The sequence below is a fragment of the Oculina patagonica genome, chromosome 13, assembly GCF_052425735.1.
Source record: "Oculina patagonica isolate OP01 chromosome 13, crgOcupat, whole genome shotgun sequence".
Taxonomy (NCBI): Eukaryota; Metazoa; Cnidaria; class Anthozoa; order Scleractinia; family Oculinidae; genus Oculina; species Oculina patagonica.
The window spans coordinates 6,123,937-6,135,428 of NC_135770.1; the positions used below are offsets into that span (position 1 = coordinate 6,123,937).

Sequence of the window (11,492 nt, forward strand, 5' to 3'; positions counted from 1 at the left end):
ACTTTTCTACTAGTGAATTTGAAAAGCCACATATGAGGAATGCATCCCTCCCCTATACTGAAAGATTGTTGACTTTTTTGTTAAGGCAGGTCTCGTAGGGCAACCATAAAGGCTGGTGTGGACCTGCCATTAAATAATACACTAACAAAACATATAACTATTAATGAAAAAGAAATATAAAAAGAGAATTAAAAATATATGAAGTCAGAATCCTTGGAATTAATAAAGCAGGCCTCTTTCTCAAACTGGATTAGGTGTATAGATCTAGAGACACGTTTAAGACTTGCTTTGAATAGCTGTAAGGAGGCAGCGTTTCTGATGTTTCTCGGGATTGAGTTCCATACAATAGGGCCCCGATATCTCACGCTGTTTCTTCCAAGTAAACTATTGTAACGTACTAGAGAAAAGTCATTAGAGCGCCTTAATTTAAAATTATTATCGTCATAACGTGTTCCAAGCAGGGACGTAAGTTAATCAGGTAGAGAGTGATTGTACACCTGGTACATAACGGAAGCAAGCCTTCGCTTGTAAATATAATTCAAAGGCTTCCATTTTACAATTTATGTCAGAGATTGCGCGGTGAGTACTGCACGCGTTACTTCAAAATTTAGAGAGTAACCTTTGCATTCTCAACACAAAGAAACTGTAGTAAATCGCCCTTACGTTGTGCTGTGCGGAAACAAATGGCAAACGCATCAGCGTGCAATATTTAGTTATGGATGCAGTAAGGATGTTTGCTACGCACCCAGGAAGCTAGAGTCGCCCTCTGAACTATCAAACATTTTCGTCCAAGATCAGGTTGTCTTATTATGTTGAAAGAGCATGTTTGACTGTTTAGCCGCCTCTCTCAACATTGCTTTTAAATGGTTTCCAATGTTTGATCTAGATCAAACATTTTCATCCAGTATTTTGCGTCACGAGCAAATGTTTGATCGTTTAGCCATCTCTGCAAACAACGCAAGCGCAAGCGGGAAAAAGCAACCAATCAGAAGCCGAATGTATGTGACGTCACTGCATAATGTTTAGCGGTAATACACACAAAGCGTTATGTGGGCTCACCTTGGTTGATGTTTGATCAAACATTGTTTGCTCGTTTAGCCACCCCATGTTGTGTGCGAGTAACACGATGTTGGGCGAAAATGTTTGATCGTTTAGCCAGAGATTTACGCTTTATTCTTTCTTTGCAACCTTTCGCGTGCATCCATAACTCAACAGCGCTTGCTGTTTATTTTCATCTGTTAAATAGTCAAAAATAATTGAAAGGTTCACTCGCTGTCAAGACAAGTCTCCAGCATACGGTTGGAAGAACTTCAATGATCTGGAGTTGAGGGCTAAAAAATCTCATCTACCATCATAATGCAAACGACAGACGCAATTTTGTGGTGTCCAAGGATACAGGTTATTTTTATTGTTGTGCATGAAACATCAGGTTATTGTACATCATTGGGTGAAGAATAAAAACTGTATCGTCCATTAGCTTGAATGGCCAAAAAAGGATGTTACTTTCATAATTTTTGAAGTCCTCGATGACAAAATTAATATCATTCGTTACCCCTACACCTGTACGTTTCTTGATTATCCCTAATTTCCGAAGCTCTAATTCCACAAAAGTCTAGGCCTATCAAGCAGCTATATTTGCTTATCGTTCTGGAAACTAAAAAAAAAACTTGTAAAGGCTCGATTAGCTAAGTTAGCATAACATCAAAAATAAAAATAAAAAACGTTCAACTAAGCAAAACTAAATATTATACGCCGATGAAAAATAGTATGTGTTATTCCTTAAGCCATACAAATGACTTTCAACATCTACTGAGGCTATTGTGCGAACTTTTATATGTGATAAAATGAAAAGAAAAATACACGAAAGAAGACTGTATTAATTGACTATGCACTTAGTGGATTTCTGTTTTCGTACGAAAAATAAAAAAAAAATAGAAAATAAAAAGATTGGAACTAAGCTGTTTCTAGTCTACTTTGTAACGAGAGAATTTAAGAGAACCTTTTCACTATCAGAGTTAAAATCTTGGGTTGTTCAACGTGATTGTCACTTTCAATTCTGTCAAGATGAAACCCTGTTGTGTGATGCAAGTTTTGGTATAATGGTGCACAGTGGTTCTAACTTCAGAGTTTGTGAACATTTAAATGAAAGGTTTTGATGAGAAGTTTTAGTTTTCCGTTTGTTCATTCAATTATGAAGTTTTTTTTTACCATTTTTAACTTTACACCAGCCCTTTGAAGTGAAAAGGTTGACGATCTCATTACTTTAGTATTCGCCTCACAGCTATCACACTAATTTGTCTACTAGAGGATATTCACGTTTAGTCCTCTAGTCCAAGCGTAAGCATGTTAAGAAACATTCCTTATTAATCATTATCAACGGTTAACACAAAATTTGCTTAACTGTATCATATGCACTTTTTTTTGAAAAAAAGTTGTGATTAGTTTTGATGTAATATCTACGGTCTGTCTAATCCACGTGTGCTATAGTTCAATTCAGCTCCTTCAAATGTCAGGATCTTTCAATATGGCGCTTAGGTGACCACATGCAGATCTCCATGTTGCCTGCGCTTGTTGCGACTGCGCACGACAAGGAAGACAGTTGCGCAGATGGCTAAGGCGACAACACCGCTGACCGCCACGATAATGGCCAAATTGGTCGAGAAAGACTGGGGCTCATCCTGTTCGTCAGATTCACCTGAAACAAAAACACATTTTACTTCTTATCTTGTTTAAAGATACATCAGCAATTAGATTTGTAAGAGATTATTACAGATGATTCCATGTCTTTTGTAACCACCAACAATAAAATCCATCTTAAAATCCATCCTCGTATTTATTTGATTAAAATCTTATTAATTTTATGATTAAATTTCATGGAAAATCTATTTTTTTGCAAGTAAAGGTCTGGAGCAGTGTCAGTGGATAAGCCAGAAGTACAATATAGTTTAAGTCCTCTTGAGGTTGGTGTCCGTTTATCAAACAGCACATTCCTCAAGGATAACCATTCACGTGTCTGATCGTTTCCTAAATGAACAAACCCATGTAAGAAAAGACATTTGTTAAACGAAAATGAACTCTACAAACCTTCTTCTTCGTTAACATCTTCCTCTGGTTCCTCTACCCTCTCAAAAATGTAAGGGCCTGATGACACACGATACACCACATTTTCATCCACCTGGTCAGCAAGTGAACGCCTTTTACGGGTATCAGGGGCACATTCATCCATAGTAGGGCACTGGCACGCCGTATTGGCCACATCTGCCAGGCAAACTCTCATATCACAGTGGATGTAAACCCTGGAGCCTGCTGGTTGCCCAAAGTATCGAAACGTGTTGAGCGAGAAGTATTCTCTTGTGCTGTCGTTTGTACAGGTGTACATCAAAGTGTCGTCCAGGTCGTCACTCACAGCATTGTTACCGCAACTGTGTGGAAAAGACACACAAAAAAATTAATTTGTGGTTCTGAAAATTTCCTGCGAGGGTTTTCGCGAGCACAATTCACTGATGAATAGATCCATTTTATTTGTGGTTCTGAAAATTTCCTGCGAGTGTTTTCGCAAGCACTAATCACTGATAAATAGGTTCATTTTATAATCTTGTTACTGTACGTGGCCTTGTCAATCATAAAAAACTGTTCGATCGACAAAATAGATGGCGGAAATTGAACGAGCGCGATGAAATTTGTAAGACTACAGTGAGGTTATTGATTTTTTAAGTTGTAGATTTTATGGTGGTTAGAAAGTTGAAAATTGTGAAGGGTTTTTGTACTGGATGGCAATGTTTGCCTTCCACAAAACGCTCTTTCCATTTTTGGCAACAATTTTGTTCAAGGAGATTTTTTTTAAAATGCTCGACAAAGTCACGTGACGGGGCTATGCAATCGGCTTATCTCTCCTTCTCTGGGTTGGGAGATTGCTTAGAAACCTAAGGAGGCTGCTTAGCAACATGTACATCACGTGTCAACTTTCGGGTGAGGTGTCGTGGTATCGTTTAATGTTTGTACTATCGGTTATTTTTTTGGAGCGGGTGGGAGGGTATTTCCTTGCTGTTTTGACTATCATGACTGTTTTTCCAATAAACTTACCCTTGTTCTATTAAGGTAAATCTATTTTCCATCGACATTGGGTCGGCACTGCTTGACGACCAGCACTGTTCGAGGAAAAGGTCCAGGTTGGGGTCTGCGCTTTGAGTCAGCACATAAGCCTTGAAATATATTCGGATATTCAGCGCAACTGGGGTGGGTACAGCACCAGTATAATTTTGGTAGTAGAAAGCGTGAAGCGAAAAGTGGAAAGCACTTGAGCCTAGAAAAAACAAACATAGAACAATCTGTAAGTACGGAAAGACTGATAAAGTTAACATTATATTTATAAATAAAACGAACAAATAAGTGTCACTGTATTTAGCACTATTGTGCTAATTGTGGATACTGTAAATAATAATACATACATACTATATAATACATACATACATACATACATACATACATACATACATACATACATACATACATACATACATACATACATACATACATACATACATACATACATACATACATACATACATACATACATACATACATACATACATACATACATACATACATACAAATTTTATTAACCCATCCCTGATGAGGCTTTTCAGAGTTAAATAAATACATATACTTAAACCTATAAATACATATTGTAAATAAACTATGAATATAATAAAAAACCAAAATTAATTAACCTAAGAATTCCGTTAAAAGTAGACACTACTTTTGTAAATTGAACATAAACTTGTTAAAAACCCCAACTGGCAGGAGGCTAACCAGTTGGCTATTTACAAAGCGTGGAGGAGTTGAATTTGGGACGACCGAAGACAAATCCAGCTAGTTGCAGGAAGGTGGATTTGAACCCGGGGCCACCGAATTACAAGTCCAGCGCCCTACCACTAGGCCACGCTGCCTCTTTAGTTAGTAAACGCAGGTTTTGTTCCTGTTTTAAGCGTGTTTCATTTAAAAGTAATCCGAATTTAAGAGTAGCATTTGTTAGATAAAAATAAATTGAAAGTTAAAAAGTAACAGACTACAACTAAGAAACTGGATATGTTTCACAAAATTCTAAGAAATTTCTTTTTAGCTTTGTACGGAAAGGGAAGGGTTTGTCAGTAAGGTAGGCTTAGGGTAGAATTCAAAACGGAGGGTTAAGGTAGGGTTCAGTAGACATTTTTTCTCGCACCAAAAATTTGAACTTCTTCAACTTGACGGTATAAAACAGCAAACTTGTAACAGCTATTATGCAAAGAATTAAAAACATTTTTACTTTCTAAAATGCTTTAACAAAAGGACTCATAAGCTTTTGTTTTCAGTAAAAGGTACCACATATATAATTGTAAAGTTGGTATTATTGTAGCCTATGTAAATCTTTTGTATCATCTAAGGACTTTAATAATTTAGCGTAGTTTATTGATTTCTTAATTTATTGTTATTTTCATAAGACACGACCACATCAGCTATTATGCTGCAATATTTATCGTGTATAAATAAAAGCTATTATTATTATTATTATTATTATTATTATTATTATTATTATTATTATTACCTGATGCGTTGTCATTGCGGTTCACGATCGGTTCAAAACTTGCCATCGACCTATTTTGATTGTCGTATTCGCACCAAATATAGTACATGTGGTCATACGCGCGCAACTGGCCGTTATCAAGGCCGGTTCGTTTTACAGCGTTGACTTTAAGGACGTATTTGATGCTGTTATCAAGCTGTGTTTCGTTCATAGCACAATCAGGTAGTTTCAGGTAGTTGTAGTTTACTGTCTGACCGTCAAACGTTGGCTCGCATTCGGGATTATTTTGTAGTCGCCATTCAGTTGTATTCCACGCGTCAATATCATCCACGTTGATGATAGTTATAGAAACCGTGTGGTTATACTTGCAAACAACACTGGCCTCAGGATTAGGAGGGTTAAAGCCTGAGATTAAGAAAAACAACCAAAAAAGTCAGTAAAAGTCTACGGGAAATTAAGAGAGCTTCCCTCCCTATTATCCTCCAACCTCCATTTATAACTTTCGCTTTTGAAGATATTAGTACGCCACGTTTCCTCTTTATTGTGAATGTTTTGTATGTGTTAATAAACAGCACTGAAACATGTACAATATGAAGTCCATTTTTATGCTCATTCATGCAGCGTGCGGCGAAGCACGCATTGAATGAGAATATTAAAATGGACCAGCTGTAGACGGAAGTTGTTTTTCGTTCCGTGGACGGAAGTTGTTTTTCCTCCGTGGTCATTTTTATATCTTGTTTTCTAAACAGAAAGCAAACTGAGCGCTTTAAAGGGACCGTGTCACGGATTTTAGCCAAACTTAGGCATAGGAAATGACCATCAAATTTGTTTAAATGTATAAAATGACCTCTTAAAACAGTGAAGGAATATTTAAATAACACACCAAATGCAAAAGAAGGTACGGATGGCCAAAAGTGTCAAATATTGAAACGGATTACGATGTGGGCTTTTGAAATATGGTCCGGCGGAACAGTTTTCAAAGTTAATCTTGTCTGCTTGTAACTTTAATTTATGACGCCCAGGAGACACATTTAGCTGCAAGGAAGCTATGGTTTTGTCATTTAGTATCAAAGAATTAATTTCCTTGCAAACATTTAGTTTCATAGCGAATATTTGGCAAAATGTAATGACATAAAATTAACTTAGCCGTGACATAGTCCCTTTAACATCACAAAATGTGGCCTTGCAGTGATGATATTGGTAGGCTTAGAGCGGTTTTCACTTGAGTGTCGAAAGTAATTTGCGTTTGCTTTGGTTTTGCATTACTACGCTTAGTGATTGGCTTAAAAATTTCGCGCCACTTTCTCAGCCAATCAGGAGTAAAACCAAAACCAATCGTGACTCGCTCGCGCACGTTTTCCCGCGCTTCGTGCCTGCGACATGTATTTGCTTCGAGTTTTGATTGGTTCACTGGATTGTCCGCGTCCTTTGTGATTGGCCAGAGTAATTACTTTGGTTTTGGTTTTACGACACTCAATTGAAAACTGCTCTATTGTTCAAACCATTGCAATACTTCGTGACTGTAAGAAGCAATAAGACCAGAGGGGTAAAACATAAAAATTCTATTCGCAGGCAAATATTTTATTTGTTCATTTTCTTAAAAACTGTTTGAAAGTGTCTAATTGGGATCTATATGGGTCAAAAGTCGCTAGGAAGAATTATGTTTCGGGACAAATTGAAAAATAGTTACCAGGAATAAAGAGAGTCAGAGTGCAAACTAAACTTGTTGAAAGTTACCTTTCACAAGATGGCAGGTGATTGCAAATGACACCAACAGAATAAGGTACTTCATGTTGAATTGTAAACTTCCACTGATTCCTCAAACACCAGTTCTGTTAAAATGAAAAAAAAAAACAACATGTATAAGCAACAGGCAAAAATACAAACGTAAATAAAAAAAAATAGGGCCCTAATGGTCCGTGTGTTCTGCTGGCATAACGTATCAACATTGATAACTGTCTTCGGTTTTTCGGCTTCGTCACGCAAGTTATTATGACATTTGAAACCTTTAAAAGTCGTAACCCTTGTGCATGCAAAGCAACATGCCAGCTACCGCTGCGTACGTCACAAACCACAATAAGGTCTGTTTCAGCGCGTATAAATAGCAAACGTGCAAACTGAAAACAATCCAATATTTTTTTCTGTCGGTAGCTCGTTATGCATTTACTCGGACGTATACAGGATTGGATCTTTGGTTATTTTTTATTTCACGTTAGCTAACGGGCGGTGAGGGTTTATTTTTTTTTCACTCCACGGAAAAAAAGGCTGATCGCGTATTCGTCGTCGTTAGCAACCACTGCGTACGTTACGAGCCTCAACTCTGAAAGCAGCTGAAACCCGTCGTACACACACGTACTAATATATAGCGGGACAGAGAGCTCTTAGCAGGAGCCTGGGCTCCCCATTGTTACGCTCTTTTGTTACAAATTTTGTATTTATGCGCACTTTTTTTGTATCAGAAACCGAGATTTTTTTTGATTTTTGTTTATTTTTATGATGTAGACTAGTTGATTGTTAAGATAGCAAATTTAACTGATAGATATACCTTTTTACTAAGTCTACAAATAGGAAAGTATCTGCTATCTATTGTTACAGACTTCCATTGTTACATCTTTCTATTGTTTTATACATTCCATTCCCTCCTTCGATAGCAATATGTTCTGCTTGGCATTATGCCATTTGGCATAATAGCAGCAGAACACAAAAATGATATCTTAAAAGATGAAAGAAAAAAAAAGCGACAACAAAAAAATAAGCGCGAAAAAATTAACTTGAGTGTGAACCAGGCTTTAGTAGGTTGCAAAGTGGCGTTTATTACTAGAACATTTTATCGATTTTGGAAGGTTTCGCTAACATCAGAACAATTAACATAACTAAAATAATGAATGAAACAACAAAGGATAATGAATAATTATAAAAGCGTTTGAGAAAACAGAAAAAAACGCCGAAAACATTTTGAAAAGAAATAGTCAAATTGTTTTAGAATTACAGATTTTAATGCTGTTCAATCTGACTTACGACACAACAGATCTTTTAAAAAAATATAGAATTGTTAAGAATGCAAAACTCTCTGACTCCTTATTTAAATCATGCTTGGTTAGTGTTTTGAAGCGACCTGTCACCATCAAATCATGCTTGGTAAGTGTTTTAAGGCCGTCCCTAAATTTGATTAAGCGCCCAATTTTGAAGCGACCTGTCACCATCAAATCATGCTTGGTAAGTGTTTTGAAGCGACCTGTTACCATAGCGATGCATAGTGTTCTTTTGACCTAGAACTAATTAGTGTGTATAGGACACAGCAGACTTGGAAAGTTCTAGAATTGTAGTGAACGCTTCAAATCATGCTCGGTGAGCCGCGATCTGTTACCATGGCAATACATCTATCTAGATCACCTCACGTGTTAACACACAGCAATACATTCTCGTATTTGCAACTACATGTATGACAACTAAACGGGGCTTTGTCGCGGATCTTAAGAGATTTTTAACAGCCAAAACTGTATTTGTGTCGTAGGAAACCGAAAAATAATGGTTCCTTTTTATTAAAACTTGCTATGTTAGAGCACTGATACAGTTAACAAGCGTTTTCGGCTGTGGATGGCCAGGATGGAAATGGATTACAACTTGAAAAATTGACTGGGAGGCTAAAGATTTCGTGTTTGTTCCACGCGTCTTCAAAATAAATCAATATTTGTAGCCATGGTTTAATCTCTCTCAATCAAGGTGTATCTTTCTTAAGGTGTCAAAGATAATGTTTTTCCGTGGGTTTATTTGTCTACCACTAGTTTTAGAATAGTGTAGACCAAAACTCCGTGAAATTCCAGTGACGTTGCTCCTTTAAGGGTTGTCAAGCGTGAAAGCGTTCCGGCAACTTCTTCTTGACTAGCGCAAAAAAAATATGTCACGATTTGTAGAGGCAAAGGATTCGTTTCATCAAAATGCCATGAATCAACAGCAACCTTAATTATTGTGTAAAACCACAGTTATTAGCGATATTTTGCTTCTGTTTTCAATGCTCCTCCCGCCTTGTAGTTTCACTTTTTCCGTTTAGCGTATTTGCATTTTGAGATCACGTTATTTTCACACGCTATTATCTTTGGACCTAAGGCAATTTACTGACCAGTGGTATTTTAGATAAACTATCAAGTTTCGGTTTATACAACTTGCGTCATATTGGTCAGTTTTATAATCTGGTTTTCTAAACAGAAAGCAAACTGAACGCTTTAACATCACAAAAGGTGGCTTTTCAGTGTTGATATTGGTAAGCTTGTTGTTCAAACCATAAGTAGGCCACGTGATCGATACTCTTAGTGAACATTGCCTAAGGCACAAACCGCAGTATCTGCGGTATGCAAATTGCACCTTATTGACCAAAACACAGTGCAAATGTTTAGCGTCCACTAATCAGAAATAATTCAAAATGCTAAAACACTTATAGTCTTTTTTTTTTCTTTCATGAAAAGTCGCACGTCTTCTGTTGAGAATTTTTTTGCAAAGATTTTGTTATAACTAGAAGTAGCTTTTACTTGAGTGGTTAAGCAAATATAGAAAATGGGGGTGAACAATAGTTAGAATGTATCGGCTCATTCCAAAAAGTGATTTGTGGATCTGTGGTCATGGATGAGAGCTTAAACAGTGGAAAAACAAACAACAAGTATTTCAATCCGATCAGAAAAAAATGCTTGTACGCCACAATGTTAGAGACTGTTACATAATCAAAATCATCCATTTTTTAAACAAGTCTAAAACAAACTTCTTGTAAATTAGCCACTAATTTCATTTCAGTTGATGGTCAATTAATTCTGCGGTAGACTCAGCAGGAATTTGTTTTTTTTTTTACTGTCAACGTATCACTAAAAGCATTTGAATTTACTCCACTAAACAGCTTGTAATATGGCAAGACATCGTAGCCCGTTCATTTTTAACTATTCAAAGAATGAAATGAATAAAGCTAAACTGCGTCAGTGTTCCACTGGATTCAATTGGTTGAATGCCACTCCCTCCCAAATTTTTTGAACTTAAAAGTTACGGCACATTGTTTTGTTTCATTGCACCTGTAAACCGCAGTTTACCCCGAGAGAAAAAAAGGTGCCTGGCCTATCTTTTACGCAAAACAGCACCATCAGCACAAAAGTCCCTGTTGAGCATTCTTGTCTAGTATTAGCTAAAATCCGTTTTCTAAGATTTCGAAGTTTGTGTGAGCGCTAATGATAATTATCTAAACCGCGTTCAATATTGATAAAACAGTAGTACCGTTTTTCCCTTTCTTGTTCACGTTCAAAAATAAAATTTGCTGTGTGTTTCTGTATTTTAAAGCTCAACTTTTGAAAAACGGGTTTGCGTTTGCACTTTAAAGGTATGAAAGAATTGCAGTTGAAAAATACACTATAATTTCAATACAATGTACAACTTACCAAAGATTGAAACTACAAGCTTTGCACAGGAAACTCGGCTCTGGAAACTATGCAAGGACAGCTTTCCACTGAAAAGAAAGAAACAAGTTAAAATCTTGTATAGAAACTTGCAGTTAACGCGCATCCAAAAATGATGTTACCTCTCTAAGCTTCGCCGCGAAATGAACTAATATCGTCTTTGCTTATTAGTTAAGTGTATCCAAACGCGGCATGAACAAAAGGAAACAAATAAACAAATAAAAGTATGCGTAACATTTGATAATTTTCAAAGCATGGCCAAGTTGAAACGTCATTGCGCACTTGAATACGTAGGAGTTAAGTATTTTATTGTGTAAATGCTTTCATCTAAGAATTCTAGAAAAAATATTTCTCATATTTTCAATCGATGAAATGAATGTTGAACGTTTTACAAACAACCTTTGAATCCACACAGGGTATAAGCGATTTGGTTTCTGAACAAGAACCGCATGCTGTGTTGACGTTATGGGTCATTTGAATACTCGTGGTCTTCTTAT

General features: G+C 36.7%; 1 protein-coding gene across 1 annotated transcript; it reads right to left on the bottom strand.

The window, feature by feature from the left end:
- Positions 1 to 1,375: 1,375 nt before the first annotated feature.
- On the bottom strand, positions 1,376 to 11,162 carry LOC144635007 (zona pellucida sperm-binding protein 2-like). Its single transcript, XM_078494069.1, has 7 exons — positions 11,118 to 11,162; positions 10,978 to 11,045; positions 7,301 to 7,395; positions 5,585 to 5,968; positions 4,084 to 4,303; positions 3,085 to 3,422; positions 1,376 to 2,695 (listed from the first exon to the last, which is right to left on the bottom strand). Exons 3-7 carry the CDS (start codon positions 7,353 to 7,355, stop codon positions 2,532 to 2,534), a joined length of 1,161 nt encoding a protein of 386 aa, XP_078350195.1. The 5' UTR covers positions 7,356 to 7,395; positions 10,978 to 11,045; positions 11,118 to 11,162; the 3' UTR covers positions 1,376 to 2,531.
- Between the last annotated feature and the right edge of the window lie 330 nt (positions 11,163 to 11,492).

What these genes read in the sequence shown, in the direction of transcription:
- LOC144635007 (XM_078494069.1), bottom strand. Translation starts at nt 7,355, where the DNA reads ATGAAGTACCTTATTCTGTTGGTGTCATTTGCAATCACCTGCCATCTT. An exon ending in TTTACCTTAATAGAACAAGG is followed by an intron (nt 3,423 to 4,083) that starts GTAAGTTTATTG and finishes TTTTCCACACAG; the next exon opens with TTGCGGTAACAATGCTGTGA. An exon ending in AGATGTTAACGAAGAAGAAG is followed by an intron (nt 2,696 to 3,084) that starts GTTTGTAGAGTT and finishes TTTTTGTTTCAG; the next exon opens with GTGAATCTGACGAACAGGAT.